The following is an 18,334-nucleotide window of genomic DNA, read 5'->3' on the forward strand; positions in this document are numbered from 1 at the left end:
GACTGCCTGCAAGATGTGTGTTGGATTCGGATTGATAGGACTTCGGGGTGGATGATTGGATCTGGGGAGATGGAAGCGGCGGGGGGACCAAGGCTGGCCCCTGGATTTCTAGCTGTCATAAATGGATGCATGGAGATGCCATTACTCACAGGGGAGGGGGTGGGGTGGGGAGGGTAGGCTCGAGGTCCAGAGTTCAGTCTGGGGCATGTTCGGTGGGAGACATCTAGACTTCCCTAGGGCAGGGGCCACAGGTACCCAGTTCTGGGCAGGGGGCCTGCCGTAGCGGGACATCTCTGCTGAGTCATGATGGACTCAGGGGACCGGTCAGGTTGGCACTGGTGTATGAATCTGGACAGAGTTTGGCATTCGATGCCCAGAGGATGGGCGATAGGTAGAGGAGGAGCCAGCGAGGCGGCTGGGAACCAATAACCAGAGACAGAGGAGAATCAGCAGAGGAAAAGCTGGGCCGTCAGGGCTGCATCCTGCGAGTTGGGGTGAGGGGTGACCCCTGTGCGTTTGCTCTTCAGAGCGTGGGCGGCTCCATCTGGCCAGAGCCCCAAGCCCAGAGATGCACCCAAGCTTCACGCACAGCGGGGGCCGCACGGGCCGCCGGCAGCTGGGCCCTTCCTGCTTCGCTCTGGTGTCCGACCCGCAGGGGGCTCAGGGGTGTCTGTGCACCCTGCCCGCAGCCAGCTTCTCCCCCGGGCAGTGGTTCAGGGGTGATGAGCGTGTCTCCCAAGGGGTGTCCAGGCAGCTGTCCACACACACTGCTTTTTTCTGGAGCGAGCCTGGGGTAGGCGGAGGTGTGTGTCTCTGAGGCTGCTTGGATAGGCGGGCCATCCATCCTCACCCTCACCTCAGAGAGCGTTTGAAGTCGTGCCTTAGGGTGTGTCCTAAGATTTCACAGGCCTGCTCTGGCGCATCCGCTCCCCTGAGTGGCTCCCTTGGGAGAACAGGGGCTCGAGGTTGTGCGGGGCGGGGAGCAGTGGGGTCTTCCCGCTAGGCAGGGCTCTGAGCAGCCCTGCAGGCAGGTGGGCACAGTCCAGGTGGGCTGTCTGCAGAGCGCACGCGGAGGGAGCCATGTCAGGGGCCTTGCAGGTTCCCAGGCCATGAGCACACTTCCTGACCTGCTGCCCGGAGTTGGCCGGGGTGGTGGTGGTGGCGGGGGGGACATGACTCCAGCTCCCCCCAGGTCACATCAGCCCGGAGCTGGGGCTGCCATTGGATGGCTGACATCGTTCTAAATGGTCCAGAGCTGCTGACCCTTCGTTTCTTCCCCCCCCACAACTTTCCCAGACCCTCCAGCCAGTGGTACGAAGTGTCCTGCCTCCTTAAAGGGTCATGGGTCAGGCTTCCACTCCTGTCCCAGGAATTCCCCCCTCCCCGCTTGTCCCCCTCCCTGGCCCTGCCTTTAGCCCCTGCCTCTCTGAAGGGACCAGGGCCCGGGGAGACCTTAGGCAGCATCCCGGAGCCTGAGTGGACGGATCTGCACAGGAGAAGGGCATTGCTTGATACCTTTGAGGGGAAAAGCTCTTTTCCTACTTAGCCCCTGGCAGCAGGACGCCCTGTTGCACCCCAGAGACCCCTGTCTAGTTCGTGTTATTTTAAATGATCTCATCAGTTGCGGGAGGTGGAGCCCCCAGCGCCCCCAGCCTCCCCAGCCATGGAGCTCTGGTGTGCATCTGCTGACAGTCCTGCTGATAGCAGAGGGGGCTGGAGGAGGGATGCTCTGCCCCTCCCCCCCCCAGGGGGACATCCCTGATAAGAGGAAATTCCACCCTGTGACAAATGGCTACTTTCCACCCATCAGAGGGGGGAGATCTTTTCTTTCTCTCTTTAACTTGGCAAGCATTTGCCAAGAATCAACGGAGGAATCTCTGTGGCCGGCCGCTTTGGACGTGGTGGGCGGGCTGGCCAGGGCCAGATTCTGGGTTTGCCTTGGGGCAGGGGCCCATCACGCTGGAAGGTTCCCTGGGGTGGGAGGCGGCTCAGGGGCACATTCCCTGATCCTGCGAGGTGAGTGGGCGGTGGAACAGGAAACGAAAGATAAATCCCTTGACACAGGAAGTCGGAGGCCTCTTCCCTGGCCTTCACTGCAGGCCGCTTTTTAGGAAGTGAATGGGATGGAGTGCAGGTTGGAGCCTGCTCTGACCAAAGATTGATGTCTCAATAGGCCGCTGAGCCCGGTGAGGAGCTCTGCTGGAAGAGGAGGCGGGAGGCGGGCTGGAAATGAGAGAACAGAAGGGGCCTCTTCCAGAAGGGGGGCGGGCTCGGAGTTGGACGCTGTCCAAATCTGGCTCTAAAGACCGACGCCAATTGAAACCGTGTTGGCAGAAATGAAGAGCTGCTTGAGATTCTTTCCTGGACAAAAGAGAAGAAGTTTGCTTCAAAGGGTTTGGCGAGAGAAAGGGGCAGGCAGTAAGAGTGGAGAACGCCCCCCTCCAGGACTTTGGGGCGCCCTGGGCCCCTGAATGAATAGAATCGGGTGAGGACGGCGCTGTTCCTGCCGTGACCTCTCCCAGGTCCTGCAAAGGGCGCAGGGTCGTGGGAACTCTTTCCACCCAATCTCTCCTCACACAGAAACCGTAAAACTGCAGTTTCATGTTGGGTCTCCTCTTGGGAAAGAGCTGGGGCTCCAGCGGGGAGAGATGCAGCCCTTGCATTTGCAGAACCCTGGCTTTCTCTGCAGAGGCCTTCACCTTTGTGCTCGATTTCTAAGCTGGGTTTCAGGCCAGAGGGCAAAGTCTCAGATTTCTGGCCTCACGCTTACCGATCAGACTTCGGGGAGACGCTTCCTGCCCTGTACAAAGTGTGAAGTGTAATTCGATTTGGAATTAGTTACCAAATTAGATGAGCCATGTGCACTTTAAAAATTCACGCCTTGATCCCTGACTGCACAAATTTGCAAAATTCGGTCGTTTATAGTCAGTGTTTCCATCTTTAGAAGGGAACAGGAAGTTCCCCTGTGACATTTATGGGGAGTTTGTAGTGGCTTGGCTGGCTTAACGGGGACACAAGGAAAAGCGGAATCCGGTAAATGGGAAAGGATTCTGTTTCAAAGCCCTGCAGAGAATGGCACCCCTTACATCCCTGACCCACCCCCCCCTCCCCCCCCACCCCCGGCTCGCAGCTTTCTCCTCCGGCTCAGGGATGGAGACCAGCTGTTCATAGCCTCTTTTCCCGCCTTTGATCGTTTTTTAAATTTTTTATTATTTAAAAATATTTTTTTTTGGCTGTGGCACGTGGCTTGTGGGATCTTAGTTCCTTGACCAGGGATCAAACTCATGCCCCCTGCAGTGGAAGCTCAGAGTCCTAACCACTGGACCGCCACGGGATTCCCTGATTTTTTTTTTTAATAAATTTATTTATTTATTTACTGATTTATTTTTGGCTGCATTGGTCTTCATTGCTGCGTGCAGGCTTTCTCTAGTTGCGGCGAGCGGGGGCTACTTTTCGTTGCGGTGTGCGGGCTTCTCATTGTGGTGGCTTCTCTTGTCGCCAAGCCGGGGCTCTAGGCACGTGGGCTTCAGTGATTGTGGCTCGCGGGCTCTGGAGCACAGGCTTAGTAGTTGTGGCGCACGGGCTTAGTTGCACCGTGGCATGTGGGATCTTCCCGGACCAGGGCTCGAACCTGTGTCTCCTGCATTGGCAGGTGGGTTCTTAACCACTGCGCCACCAAGGAAGTCCCTCCCTGATCATTTTTTTAAACTCTTTCTCACCCTTCTCTCACCATGGAACCCAGAACATCTTTGTATGTTGAGAAGTTCAATTCAGAGATAATGTGATTAAATTCTAAGTTCTCATTAGACCAAATTAATTTCATCAAGAAAGCTAGGGTGGGCTTCCCTGGCGGCGCAGTGGTTAAGAATCCGCCTGCCAGTGCAGGGGACACAGGTTCGTGCCTTGGTCAGGGAAGGTCCCACACGCCACGGAGCAACTAAGCTCGTGTGCCACAACTACTGAGCCTGTGCTCTGGAGCCCGTGCTCCACAACAAGAGAAGCCACCGCAATGAAGAGTAGCCCCCGCTCGCCGTAACTAGAGAAAGCCCGCCTGCAGCAACAAAGACCCAACGCAGCCAAAAACAAATAAAAATAAAATAGAAAAATAATAAAATAAAAGAAAGCTAGAGGTTCTTTGATGAATCCCCCCAGATTGTCCAAATTTATTTGCATGTGTCTGTCTTCATGTGTATTTTTTTTTTTAGGGAGAGTGTCCTTACCTTTCAACAGCTTCTAAAACAGGTTTGTGATACATACACAAAAGTCCTGAATTGCTGTGCCAGACTGGGTTCCTTGCATGTAAGGGACTACTGTGAATCTGCCTGGAAGTTTTAGGCTGATAAACATTTGAATAAATGAAGTTCATGTTCCTATGTGCCACACCACTGTTTTCATTCAGACTGATTTTAAGCCTATAGTGTTTTCTTTTTGTTTGTTACTAAGTAATAGGTACTCAATAAATATTTGTTGAATGAATCATTGTTGTGGTCCTGGTCCACCAGGACCCCAGGATCTTTTTCAACCATTATCGTTTATAGCCATTTTTAAAAATTGAAGTACTGTTGATGTACAATATTATATAAATTACAGGTGTACAATATAGTGATTCAGTTTTTAAAGGTTATGCTCCATTTATAGTTATAAAATATTGGCTATATTCCCTGTGTTGTACAATATGTCCTTGTAGCTTATTTTATATGTAAGAGTTTGTACCTCTTAATCCCCTACCCCTATCTTGTCCCTCCCCCTTCCTTCTCCCCACTGGTAACCACTGGTTTCTTCTCTGTATCTGTTTCTGCTGCTTTTTTGTTCTTTTCACTAGTTAGTTGTATTCTTAGGTTCCACATATGACTGATGTCACACAGCGTTTGTCTTTCTCTGTCTGGCTTATTTCACTGAGATAATGCCCTCCGAGTCCATCCACGTTGTTGCAAATGGCAACATTTCGTTCTTTTTCGTGACTGAGTCGTATTCCATTTTGTGTGTGTGTGTGTGTGTGTGTGTGTGTGTGTACACACACATACATATGCACCACATCTTCTTTATCCATTCATTTGTTAATGGACATTTAGGTTGCTTCCATGTCTTGGCAGTTGTAAATAGTGCTGCTATGAACACTGGGGTGCATGTATCTTTTTGAATTAGTGTTTTTGATTTTTTTCAGATATACACCCAGGAGTGGAATTGCTGGGTCATATGATAGTTCTATTTTTAGTTTTTCAAGAAACGTCCACACTGTTTTCCACAGTGGCTGCACCAGTTTACATTCCCATGAACAGTGTATAAGCGTTCCTTTTTGTCCACATCCTCGCCAACATTCGTTATTTGTGTTCCTCTTGATGATAGCCATTCTGACAGGTGTGAGATGGTATCTCACTGTGGTTTTGATTTGCATTTCCCTGATGATTAGTGATGGTGAGCATCTTTTCCTCTGCCTGTTGGCCATCTACATTTCCTCTTTGGAAAAATGTCTATTCAGTTCTTCTGCCCATTTTTTAATCAGGTTTTTTTTTAAATGTTGAATTGTATGAGCTGTTTGTATATGTTGGATATTAATCCCTTATATGTCATTATCATTTGTAAATATTTTCTCCCATTCAGTAGATTATCTTTTCATTTTTTTTTCCTTTGCTGTGCAAAAGCTTTTAAGTTTAATTAGGTCTCATTTGTTTACTTTTGCTTTATTTCCTTTACTTTAGGAGACGAATCCAGAAAAACATTGCTACCATTTATGTCAAAGAATGTTTGGCCTATGTTTTCCTCTAGGACTTTTATGGTTTCCGGTCTTTTAGGCCCTTAATCCATTTTGAGTCATTTCTGTATATGGTGTGAGAGAATATTCCAATTTCATTCTTTTACATGTAGCTGTCCAGTTTTCCCAGCACCACTTATTGAAGAGACTCTATACCCCATTGTATATTCTTGCCTCCTTTGTTGTAGATTAATTGACCATAAGTGTGTGGGTTTATTTCTGGGCTCTCTATTCTGTTCCATTGATCTATGTGTCTGTTTTTATGCCAGTATGGTACTGCTTTGATGACTGTAGCTTTGTAGTATAGTCTGAAGTCAGGGAGTGTGATTCCTCCAGCTCTGCTCTTCTTTCTCAAGATTGTTATTATAGCCATATCTTTGACATCTTCTCCAGGGCAGTTTCTTCTCCAAGGTCTACCCGCCCTGTACATGTGTCTGGTTTCCAGACCCATCGCTGTCCTGTTCTCTTTCGTTCACCCACATTTCCTGAGCTGGTTAATAACAGCGTCTCCGTCAACTTAGTCACTTGTACGAGAAGTGGGGAGTCATCTTTGAGGCCCCTGGGGGTTTTGTCAGTTCTAGCTGGGGCCTCGTGGAGGTGGAGGTTTAGGATGAGGATGGACATTTTGATATGTGCTTGGCATCAGTCCACCTGGAACCTCTGGCTGGGGCACCAGGTGTGTGGGCCTCTGATGTGCCAGGGTTTGCCTTCATCAGCACCGGTGTTTTGAGGGAGCTGTAGGTAATCCTGAGAGGGCCCTGGAATCCTGGACCCCATGCTGAGCCTGGCGGCTGGAGTTGAAGAGCTTGGCCTGCCAGGCTTGGCCTGCAGGCTCCTTTTCTCAGGAGTTTATGGAGACTAAGATGCTAATGCACTCAACAGGCCTTTCCAGATGGCTGGGTGGGATCCCCTCCCAGCAGCTCCTGGGGAGAGCACCCAAAGGAAGGAAGCGCTGGAGCCCTGAGGCCTCAGAGCGCTACCCCAGCACCTGGCACTTTCTGGGTCTTTGCTCTAGGAAACCTATACTTCTTTTAGCCTTTTCTTGGCCTGTGGAGTCACCCTGCCTGCCATTCACTAGCTCTGTGACCATAATAAGTGATAAAAGCACTGTAGGCCTCAGTTTCCTCATCTGTGAAATGGGGAAACTAACAATACCTGACGTATAGGGTTGTCGTGCAGAAGTTGTTGTGCAGAAGGCATTTAGAATAGCGCCTGGTGCAGAGCAAGCCCAGCAAACGCTGGCTGTTGTGATTTGCGTCATTCCTTTGTTCGTTCGTTCGCTCAGCAAACATTTAGTCTTGGACTTGCCACATGCCAGGCCCTGCTCCGAATGTGGCAGCACAGGAGTGAGCATAATGGCTGAGGTTTGTGGCTTCGTGCATCTTACGTGGGGGGGACACGTGGTTAAAGTAAACCACACACATCACTGTTCGGTTATCTTTTTTTTTTTAATTTTTATTTATTTTTGGCTGCGTTAGGTCTTTGTTGCTGCATGTGGGCTTTCTCTAGTTGCGGCGAGCGGGGTCTACTCTTCGTTGTGGTGCACGGGCTTCTCATTGCAGTGGCTTCTCTTGTTGCGGAGCACAGCCTCTAGGCTCACAGGCTTCAGTAGTTGTGGCACGCAGGCTCAGTAGTTGTGGCTCGCGGGCTCTAGAGCGCAGGCTCAGTAGTTGTGGCGCATGGGCTCAGTTGCTCCGTGGCATGTGGGATCTTCTCAGACCAGGGCTTGTACCCGTGTCCTCTGCATTGGCAGGCAGATTCTTAACCACTGTGCCACCAGGGAAGCCCTGTTCAGTTATCATTGTTGAGACTGTATAAAGTGGAGCGCAGGCCCAGCAAGAGAGCAGTGAGGCCAGCTAATCTGGGCGCCAGGCCGGGCCCTGCAGGCCTGTGCAGCACCCAGGGAGGTGGGAGGGAAGGAAGGGGCAGCTCTGGTCACTCTGTCCCCCCTGGCACTTCCTCCATCAGGGACACGCCCATCTTTAAGAAGCCTCTTTGCAGGGGGCAAGGAGCATCTGCTGTCTGGTCCTGGCCATGGGCTCAGGTGCTCTGGTGGGGGCTGTGACTGTCCCCTCAGCCTGCAGTGCTGCCTTCCCCGTGGTCCCAGAGGGTGGACTCCAGGGCCGCTGGGGATGGGGGCCCCTCTGCTGTGTGCATAGCTGCCAGATGAAGCCGGGAGACTGCCTGGCTGCGAGGAGCACCTGGGTGAGGGTGGGACGGGGAAGGAAGGCTTCACTGAGGGCGGGGTACTGGCTGGAGACACAGTTTCCTGCAGGAAGAGTACGTGGTGGTCGGCTCCCTAGGACCCCCAACATCAGACCTCTGAGTGGGTCCACCTGGATCTGCCTGGTGACACTGGCTTCTGTTGGGTGGCCTCGTGGGTGTCTGTAGACAGGTTGGCTCGGCCACTGTGGGCGGTGATTGAGCAAGGCCTGTGCGGGTGTTGGCGCCGGTGTGCCTGGGGAGGGGCGGGGTGAGATCAGGAGCCCTGAGCTGGCTTTACCCTGAGAGCTTTGTCCTGGGCTGTGTCCCTGCCTGTGACATGGGTACCACGTGGCTGCCCCTTCTGGCTGGGCGGCCCAGGGGCCCTTTTGCTCCCATAGAGCCACCTCTGCACTGGGCAGATGGGGCCGATGCTCGAGGAGGATGGAACCTGTGGGGACGTTTCTGGGCCGCAGGACAAGCAGCAGGACGAACGGGGAGGGGGCGGGTGGAGAAGGGTGACCCCTGGGTGTTGCAAGCCTGCCATGCCGAGCCCCCTCCCACGGCCGCCTTGGGGCTGCGATGAAGTGTGAACCCCCCTGTGAGGCGTTGCACCTGGGAGCAGGCTCCTCTCTGGGCGGTACCTCCCAGCCAGACGTGTGTCCCACCGCCCCGGTCCCGGCGAGCCGCAGACAGCGATCCCAGCCCTGGGGGCAGGGGGAGAATTTCTCCCTTGGAGCAGAAGTCCGAAGCGGGCACTGGTGACTTACAGCCCCCCACCGTCAACTCCTAGAACAGGCGGCCCAGCAGGCCCCTGTGGGGAAGGAGAGGGCGAGGGGTGGGCAGCCCCATCAGCGGCGGGACCGGCTGCCACCAGCCTGTGGGGACAAGGGCTCCCCACCAGGGACGCGGGCCTGGGCTCCAAATGGCGGCCTGCGGAGAGAAAGCGCCAGGGTTTCCTCTGGCTGGTCTGGACGTCCTTGCTGGGAGATGACGGGCTACTTCCACGGCCGGACAGCACGGGGGGTGCGCAACGACCTCAGGCCTGAGTGGGGGCGTCTGGGCCTCAGCTGTCCTCCAGTCGTACCGCTGGCTGGTGGGCACTCATGGGCACAGTGGGTTCTTTTCAATCCATCTCTACCAGCAGCGTCTTCGTTTTTGTCGTAACGTAACAGCTCATTGAGATATAATCCCCACCCCATGCAATTCACCCATTGAGCGTGTGCGTCCGTGGCGCTTCTTCACAACGTTGAAAAGCCGTCATCGTTACCTAGTTCCAGAGCGTGTTCATCACCCAAAAGGAAATCCCACAGGCATCATGGCGCAGCCCCCGGCAGCCACGCATCCGCTCTCTGTCTCTTCTGGACATTTCATTTAAATGGACTCATACCGTATGTGGCCTCTCACGTCTGGCTTCTTTCATCGTGCGTAACGTTTTCAAGGTTCATCTGCTGTAGCCTGTCAGGACATCAGTGCTTTTTTGTTTTAATTTTTTTTTTTTTTGGAGTATGTTTAGTTTACAATGTTGTGTTCGTTTCTGGTGTACAGCAGAGGGATTCAGTTTTTACATAAATATATTCTTTAGCATATATATACGTTCTTTTTCAGATTCTTTTCCATTTTACTTTATTACAGGGTATCAAATAGAGTTCCCTGTGCTCTAAGGTATGACCTTGTTGTTTATCTATTTTATTTATTAGCAGTTTGTATCTGCTAATCCCAAACTCCTAATTTATCCCTGCTTCCCTCCCCCACCCTTTCCCCTTTGGTAACCATAAATTTGTTTTCTATGTCTATGAGTCTGTTTCTTTTTTGTAAATAAGTTAGTTCATTGTATCATTTTTTTAGATTCCACATAAAAGTGATATCATGATATTTGTCTTAGTCTGACTTACTTCACTTAGTGTGATAATCTCTAGGTCCATCCACGTTCCTGCAAATGGCATTATTTCATTCTTTTCTTATGGCTGAGTAGTATTCCATTGTATACATATGCCACGTATCCTTTATTCATTCATCTAAGACATCAGTGTGCTTTTTTTAACATCTTTATTGGAGTATAATTGCTTTACAATGGTGTGTTAGTTTCTGCTGTATAACAAAGTGAATCAGCTATACATATACATATATCCCCATATCTCCTCCCTCTTGCGTCTCCCTCCCACCCTCCTTATCCCACCCCTCTAGGTGGTCACAAAGCACCGAGCTGATCTCCCTGTGCTATGCGGCTGCTTCCCACTAGCCATCTGTTTTACATTTGGTAGTGTATATATGTCAATGCCACTCTCTCACTTTGTCACAGTTTACCCTTCCCCCTCCCCATGTCCTTAAGTCCATTTGCGTCTTTATTCCTGTCCTGCCCCTGGGTTCTTCAGAACCTTTTTTTTTTTTTTTTTTTTTTTTAGATTCCATATATATGTGTTAGCATACAGTATTTGTTTTTCTCTTTCTGACTTACTTCACTCTGTATGACAGATTCTAGGTCCATCCACCTCACTACAAATAACTCAATTTCATTTCTTTTTATGGCTGAGTAATATTCCATTGTATATATGTGCCACATCTTCTTTATCCATTCCTCTGTCGATGGACACTTAGGTTGCTTCCATGTCCTGGCTATTGTAAATAGTGCCGCAGTGAACATTGTGGTACATGACTCTTTTTGAGTTATGGTTTTCTCAGGGTATATGCCCAGTAGTGGGATTGCTGGGTCATATGGTAGTTCTGTTTTTAGTTTTTTAAGGAACCTCCATACTGTTCTCCATAGTGGCTCTAGCAATTTACATTGATAAACCCTCCAACAGTGTAGGAGGGTTCCCTTTTCTCCACACCCTCTCCAGCATTTATTTGTAGATTTTTTGGTGACGGCCATTCTGACCGGTGTAAGGTGATACCTCATTGCAGTTTGGGTTTGCATTTCTCTAATTACGTCAGTGCTTTTTATGACTCATGTTCCATTGTGTGGATTTACCACATTGTGTTTATCCTTTCCTCTGTGGGTGGACCTTTTAGGTATTTCTCGAAAAGCTACTTTTTGCCACTCCCTGGGCTAGGATTGGGGGTACCGCTGAGCGAGCCATGGCCTCGGGTTTGAGGAGATTGTGGGGTAGGAGCTGGGGGGGAGTGCAGGGCAGGCTGGAGGGACCTGCAAAGGACCACGTGGGGCCAGGACGAGAACCTGAGGCCCCTGGTTCCTGGCCTCGAAGCCTTCAGGGGGGCGCTGCACCTCACTTTGACTGCGGGATGACCGTGTCGCCTATTGTCCAAACTGCAGCCTTTCTGAGCACCACCTGGGTTCTGTTAATAATTAAGCTGGATACCAGAAAAATTGAAAGCAGGGACTCAGACACATGTCCACCCATGTTCATAGCAGTATCATGCATCATAGTCAAAAGGTGAAAACCACTTAAGCGTCTATGGACGGATGAATGGATAAACAATGAAGTACTATTCCGACATAAAAAGGAACGAAATTGTGACACAGGCTGCAACAGGGAGGAACCTCGAGGACATTATGCTCAGTGAAAGAAGCCCGACACGAAAGGACAAATACAGCATGACTCCACTTTTATGAGGTTCCTAGTGGAGCCTGATTCACAGAGACAGAACGTAGAACAGAGGCTCTAGGGGGAGGGGGGAGTTAGTGTTTGATGGGCTCAGAGCTGCTGTCCAGGATGATGAAGGCGTTTGGAGGTGGGTAGTGGTGGTGGTTACATGCCATCCTGAATGTATTTAATGACGCGGACTCAAATACTTAACATGGTCAGAATGGTCAAGGTTGTACGTTGTGTCTGTTACTGTGGTAAAGAAAGTGATTAGGAAGTGGAGGGAAGGCGTAAACTGGCGTGTTAAGGTCACCACACACACCCCGACCCCAGGTGGTCACTTGGGCTTTTCTTCCCCAGAGGAGGGTGGTGCTGTGGTGGGCAGGGATGTTGCCCTGGGCCTGGGAGCCTGGGGAGAGAGCAACTGACCCAGAGTGGCCGACCCGGTGGAGCAGGGGTGAGGCTGCCCCAGGGGTCACCACCCCCACCACAAACCTACATTTCCTCCTCAGAGTGTGGCTCCAAGTAGGAGCAGTGAAAAGTAGCAGCAGCTCGTACTGTGTGACCTTGGATAAGTTACTTAACTTCTCTGAGCGTGAGTTTTCCACATTTAAAGACCAGGGCTCCCTCTTGCTCTACTTGCCTGAAGTGAGAGTCACCTTGGACATAAATGTGAAACCTCTTATTTTTCTGGTAAGAACTTCCCTTTCCTATTAATAGCATTTGATGAAGTTTGGGTGTGAAACAAAAACAGATAACAGGGCCATGGGGAAGAGGGTGAGGCCTCAGCCGCAGGCAGCTCGCTGGAGGAGGTGGATTGGACACAGGTCTGGGGGGCGGGTCAGGAGGTGGTGTCTGGCCTTCGTGGAGGGTCTGCAGGCAGCCTGGGGCAGCACAGCCCTCCTCCCTGTGCTCCCCACCCCACGCTGAGGGGAGACTCCTAAGACCCCATTCATTCAGGAGTATTGGTTGAGTGTCCCCTCCTTGTAGGTCTCTGGAGGCTCAGTGGGGGTCCATACATATCACTGCCACAGTCACTGGAGCTCACGGTCTGTGGGGGGACATGGATGTTAATCAGATATCGCAGGAGTGAATGTGAAGTTACAGGGCCGATTAAATTCAGTGAAGGTCTCAGGTTGGCCAGACCGCTTCCAATGCATTTCAGAAAAACATCACTCTGGGGACCTCAGTTTCCTCATTTGTAAAATGAGTAGGTTGGACAAGAATTCTGTGCTGTCCAGTATAGTTGCCATATGCCCTGTGTCATTCTTTATTTGAAATTAATTAAAATTAAATAAAAAATTGTGATCCTCCGTTGGACCAGGTGCATTTCAAGCATGCCAGTCACATGTGAAAACAGTTGGTGATTCTCCAAAAAATTAAACATACGATTACCATTTGACCCAGCAATCCCACTTCTGGGTTTACACCCGAAAGGTTTGAAAGCAGGGTCTCGAGGAGATATTTGGACACCCACGTTCCCAGCAGCACTACTCACAGGAGCTGAAACACAGAAGCAACCCGAGTATTCATCAAGGAATGAATGGGGAAGCAAACTGTGGTCCAGCCACACAGTGGAATATTACGCAGCCTTCAAAAGGAGGGAAATCCTGACACGCGCTACAACATGGATGAACCTTGAGGGCATTAAGCTCAGTGAGACAAGCCAGCCGCAAAAAGACAGATACTGTGTGACTCCACTTAACGTGGGCCGCCCAGAGTAGTTAAACTCACAGAGACAGAAGGTAGATGGGGACTGGGGGCTTCGTGCTTAATGAGGACAGTTTCAGTTTTGCAACACTCCTGATCTGCACACTTAAAATTGGTTAAGATGGTACGTGTTGTGTTATGTACATTTTATCACAATTTTTGAAAAGTCACACGTGGCTGCCACACTGGATGGTACTGGAGTCGCCGGTCTCCGCCGTCCCATCCAGCCGGCTGGAGCCCCGGGGGCCTGCAAGGGGTCGCACGCAGACAGCGTCTCTGGGCGAGCTGGCCTGCCAGGGCCTCTAGTCTCGCCCGCAGACCCCAAAGCCTCCTGGCTGGGTGGCCATAGAGGGAGGGTCCCGTGTCTGTGGGCCATCTGGGTGGGCACAATTGGGGTTGCCCACCAGGGGGCCTCCCAGAGGAGGAGGGACCTTGCAGGAATGTACCCTCACCTGTGCAAAAGGCCAGGCCTTTCCCTCAGCGGGAGGGACGGTGCTTGTCATGTTTTTATGATTATTTCTCAAGCAGGGCCCTGGTGGGCAGGATGTTTGCTTTGGTTTGAGTTTCTGCAGTGGTTGTTGGTGCCTGTGGAGGGGCCGGCTGGAGTCTCTCTCGCTCTGCTGCTCCCAGGGCCCGTGGAGGGAAGTGAGGGGGTTCAGGGGACGCCCCCCACCCCACCCCCTGTGCTGCTCGGGAGGGGGTGAGGGATGGAGGGAGATGTAGGGGTGGGGTGGGGGGCTGGCCCAGTCCCGGGCAGAATGGCTCCCAGACCCGCAGACAGATGGAAGCAATTTTCGGTCACGTGGGGCAGGGCTGAACTGCCGTCCTGAAAGACAAGGCCCCACGTCTGTCTCCAGGAAACAGCCCCAAAGCCACACGTTCAGGCCAGATGCAGCTCTGGTCTTTGTTTATTTAAAGATGCCGGAGCCCGGGGCAGAGTGTTTCTGAAGAGGGAACAGAGGCACAGGCCTTCCAGGCCATGCAGGGAGGAGGCCCGCGAATGGCGGTCGAACACCCCCTGGGCCCTTCGCCTTTCCCTGGCCTAGGGCGGTGGTGGGGGTGGACCTGGAACCGAAGCCTCAAGCATCAGCCTGTTGTTAGGAGAGATGCATGCGCCCCTGGCAACCCCTGGCGCTTTTATCTGCGTTATGTTCCTTGCTCAGCACCCCCATTGTGGGAAGCAGGAATGGCTGTGCTTGGTCAAGGGCAGAGGAGATGGGGAAGTTACTGGCTGACTTGAGGATGAACCAGCAACACCCCAATTTCTCGGATTTGTAAGCAAACGGTGCCCATCATCCTTCCTGTCTTACTGGCCTGGGCCTCGGCGTGGGAGGAGAGGGTGCTGGCCCCCATCTCGGCTCCTGAAGACAGATGTGGCTGCAGAGGTGCGAGCCTGGGGACGGGGTAGAGTCCGTTTTTTTCCCCGGGAAGTGGAAAGGCAGTTTATCTGAAAGCCCAGCAGTGACCTTCCTGATCTGGTGACCTGTGTCCTGCTGCTTCCTGGGGCAGGGTCAGAGGGGGTGGGCAGGAGGGCACGTTGTTTGGGAAGGCTGCTTGCCCACCCTGGCGGTGGGGCACGCCCCCTGGAGCATGGGGCACCCGGAGCCGATGCCCAGGGAACCGACAGCCTCTCCCCAAGGGCTGGCGGGAGGGGCTCGCGGGGCCAGGGGAGGCATCTGGACTCGCTGTGTGGTCGCTTCCCGTGAGCTCAGGGTGCCCCAGGAGGAGAGACGGTGATCCTTCCTGGCAGGTAGGATGAAGCCGAAAATGCTTCTTAGTGGGAAGAGCTTGGACCCAAGGGGGCAGGGAAGGGGAGCTGGGGGGCCAGCCGGGGAGGGTGTGGCCTGGGCATGTGCCACGTCGGGGACTCAGTGGGACGCGGCCAAAGTGCTCCAGCCGGACCCTGGTGGGGACCCTGCACCGTCCTGAGCGCCCTGACCAGCCCTGCTGGCTGGGTGCACCTCAGGTCCCGACTGGGGGGCTTCTGGGGGGCATCCCCCCACCCCCAGACCTCCAGCCTGGGCATGTGGATTCTTGAGGGCAGCACGGGAGGAAAGGAGGAAGGCTCTAACCTGTAGACCGCAGAAGCTTGAGGTATTTCGAGCAGCTCAGCTCGTCAGCAGACATGAAAGCAAAACCTCCTCCTGGCCTGTGGGTGTGAGGCCCACAGGTGCTGGGCGGCCAGAGAGAAGACGGCCACCTGGATCCAGTCCCAGGAGGGGGGAGGCGGGGGGCAGTGCCCCCAGGTGCTGCCCGGGGGCCCTCTCCTTCCTGCCATCTCCCAGGAACGCTGGGCCTGGAGGAGCTAGCACTGCATCCAGGCCCTCCTGCCTCAAAAGAACGCCCCTCGTCCCAGCACTCCTGCCGCTCCAGGGCTATTGGCTGGTACCTGGGACTGAGCCAGTGCCAGCCCCCTCCAACCTTCCTTCAGAGGGCTGTCCTCTCCTTTGTCCTGGCTCATGGGTTCACCCAAACACTGGCTGTTTGACCCCCAGGGCCCCTTCGGCCGTCAGGCTGCAGCAGGTGTTGGGGCCAAAGGTGAAGGAGATGGGGGGGGCCCACCTGGGTGCCCCGGGCAGGGCAGGAGGGTGAGGGGCAAAGAGCGCTCCCCGCCGTGCGCAGGCTAGTTCTCCTGGGTGCAGCTCAGGTGAGATAGAGGAGGGTTCAGGGGTCAGCCCTGCCCTGGAGGGGAGGGCCCCAGCCTAGGCAGGGCTGGCGGCTTCAGATCTGGAGTGAGGCTCTGTGGGCCAAGCTGAGTGGCTGCAGGACAACCTGGGCCTCCGGCTCCAGCTCCGGGGCATTTCTCAGGGGTCTCCCGGGCAGCTGAGCCTCAGTTTCCCCGCCTGAGGACGTGGGGGCTTAGAAGACACCTGCACGTGCCCCCCGTGACCCCCTAACGCGCCCGCTCGTCGTCCCGCAGCCACCGAGGCAGCTCCCGGCAGCGTTGGCGACATGGCCGACACCCCCAGAGACGCCGGGCTCAAGCAGCCGCCCGCGCAGAGGAATGAGAAGGCCCCCGTGGACTTCGGCTACGTGGGGATCGACTCTATCCTGGAGCAGATGCGCAGGAAGGCCATGAAGCAGGGCTTCGAGTTCAACATCATGGTGGTCGGTGAGTCCCCGGTCCCCACCACTGCTCAGCCTGCCCCCGGGCCAGCCACACAGGCTCCGGGGCATCTTCTCTTGTAAAACGGGGGTGACAGACCTGGCCTGCAGGACAGATTGCGAGTGGCGTTGTGTGTGTGTACGCGTGCCCGCCAGGAGGGTCTCAGCCTCCATCAGCTCCTCAGCAGGGCCTCTGCCCATTACGTTAAGAACCCCGGAGACAGCTCGGCCCCGGGCCGGGCAGGGGCTCAGGAGACGACAGCTCTCTGACCAGTGGCCTCCACCTTCTGCTTTTACCTTCTGCTGAGGCATCCCCATCGCTGTGGCTCAAGCCCTGGGTGGGCTGTGACCCCCGCACCCAGCAGGCCTGGCTGGAGGGTCCCCTGCGGCCTCTGCAGAGCTGGATGGATGGTCACGGGGAGGGGGTGGTCATTGATCAGCCCGGCCCAGACAGGGTTAGGGGGCTAGGCTGGGGGAACAGTGGGCAGCCCTTGTTCCCGAAGACTCTCAGGTCCTGTTCAGTCTTCACAGTAACCCTGTGAAGGGAGCGCCCATTTTACAGGTGGGCATGATGAGGTCATTCAGCTCACAATCCGGGCTCCATGGCTCCTCCCTCCTTCCCACAGCATTGCCCCCGCAGAAGATGCAGCCAGGGTGGAAGGGCGCCTGTGGGGGGGTCTGCAGACAGGGGGAGAATCCCAGCCTTGCCCCTGCTGAGCTGCCTGATGCTTGCCCAGACTTCCCTGGGGTTTGTCTCAGCCTCAGTTTCCTCATCCATAAAATGGGATAGTCCTGGCCCCCAAGGGCCAGGAGGGGCACATGGGAGAATGTGTTCGGTCCCTGGCATGGTCATGGGCATTCAAGAAGATTTCAGAAGCAATTATGAGGATGGTGGTAATAAAAATAATAATTACAGGATAAACTTTATAATATCCTGGTTGGCATCTCCCAGGTGTCAGGGGCCGTGGCTGGAATATTGGATGTAGCCCCTGGCCTGAGCTTGGTGGGGACACAAAACCATCGGGCAGAAGGGGAGATGGTTGAGGAGGAGGGCCAGTCCTCGGGCTGGTAAAGAGCTCAGGCCAGGGATTCCCGACGCCACCCTCTGGGGGATTCACACTTTTCCTTGAAAGGTTATCAAAGTTGGAAAATCAGTGTGATTTAATTTTAAAAAATAACTTCGGTTACCATGGCCTAAGGCCAGCTCAGCGCAGAGGCAAAGTGATGGGGCTGCCAGTCTGGAGTGTGTGAGCCTGTGTGCACGCGGGTGCGTGCATGCGTGTGCACGCGGGTGCGTGCATGCGTGTGCACGTGTGCGTGCATGTGTGTGCCCGGTGCGTAGTAGGCATCTTATAAGCGTCAGTGGCCATTGCCGCTATTAACCCCCGATGTGGAAGGTCCTGGCGGGGGCCCTGGGGCTGGACTGCTGCTTCTAATCCTCATTCTGGACTTGGCCTTAGTTTTTCTCATCTGTCTGATGGGCTAATGACAGCACCTGCTTGTGAGGGTTAAACTGCCGCTCTTAGGACAGTGCCTGGCGCACAGCGAGGGCTGCGTGGGCGAGACGTGGGGCAGCAGCAGCGAGGCGGACCCTAGGTTCAGGGTGATTTAGAGCAGGAGGGGGGGCCTTCCAGTCACGACTGAGTCCAGGTCCCCTCCCTGTTGTGCCCTCTGCCCTCGTCCCTCTTTCTGTAGGAGGGGACTGTGGGTGACGTGAGGTTTGGGCTCACAGCCAGGCCAGAATCGCTGCTGGGGCCACACCGGGGGGCGGCTGATGCCCCAGGGGCTCACTGGCCCCTCGGCCCCTCAGCTGCCAGGTGTGTTGATGTGGGCACTGGTCAGCGCTGTCCCTGCCCTTGGCAGTGAGGCAGAGCTGCCCAGCGTCCAGGGGCCCGGTCAGGCCTCCTGTGCCAGGAAGAACTGCAGCAGTGGCCTTTTACGGAGCCTGGCGGTCACGTGGCTGCAGGCTGTGTGTCCTGAGTGTGCCAACTCTTCAACCGAGATGATCCTGGGAGGCGGG

The 18,334-nt window shown here is 54.1% G+C and overlaps 1 protein-coding gene across 9 annotated transcripts in view; it reads left to right on the forward strand.

Annotated features, from left to right (window-relative positions):
* The window catches only part of SEPTIN9 (septin 9), a 165,826-nt gene that overhangs the window by 135,947 nt on the left and 11,545 nt on the right, over positions 1-18,334 (forward strand). For 8 of the 9 annotated variants that reach the window (XM_049701549.1, XM_033438593.2, XM_049701550.1 and 5 more), the window contains one exon: positions 16,130-16,321. In XM_049701549.1, the coding sequence (XP_049557506.1) occupies positions 16,130-16,321 (192 nt within the window). Of the gene's footprint in view, positions 1-14,485; positions 14,595-16,129; positions 16,322-18,334 lie in introns of those variants that run through there. The other variant, XM_033438595.2, reaches the window with a different exon arrangement.

The sequence above is a fragment of the Orcinus orca genome, chromosome 19 (genome assembly GCF_937001465.1).
Source record: "Orcinus orca chromosome 19, mOrcOrc1.1, whole genome shotgun sequence".
NCBI classification, from domain to species: Eukaryota; Metazoa; Chordata; class Mammalia; order Artiodactyla; family Delphinidae; genus Orcinus; species Orcinus orca.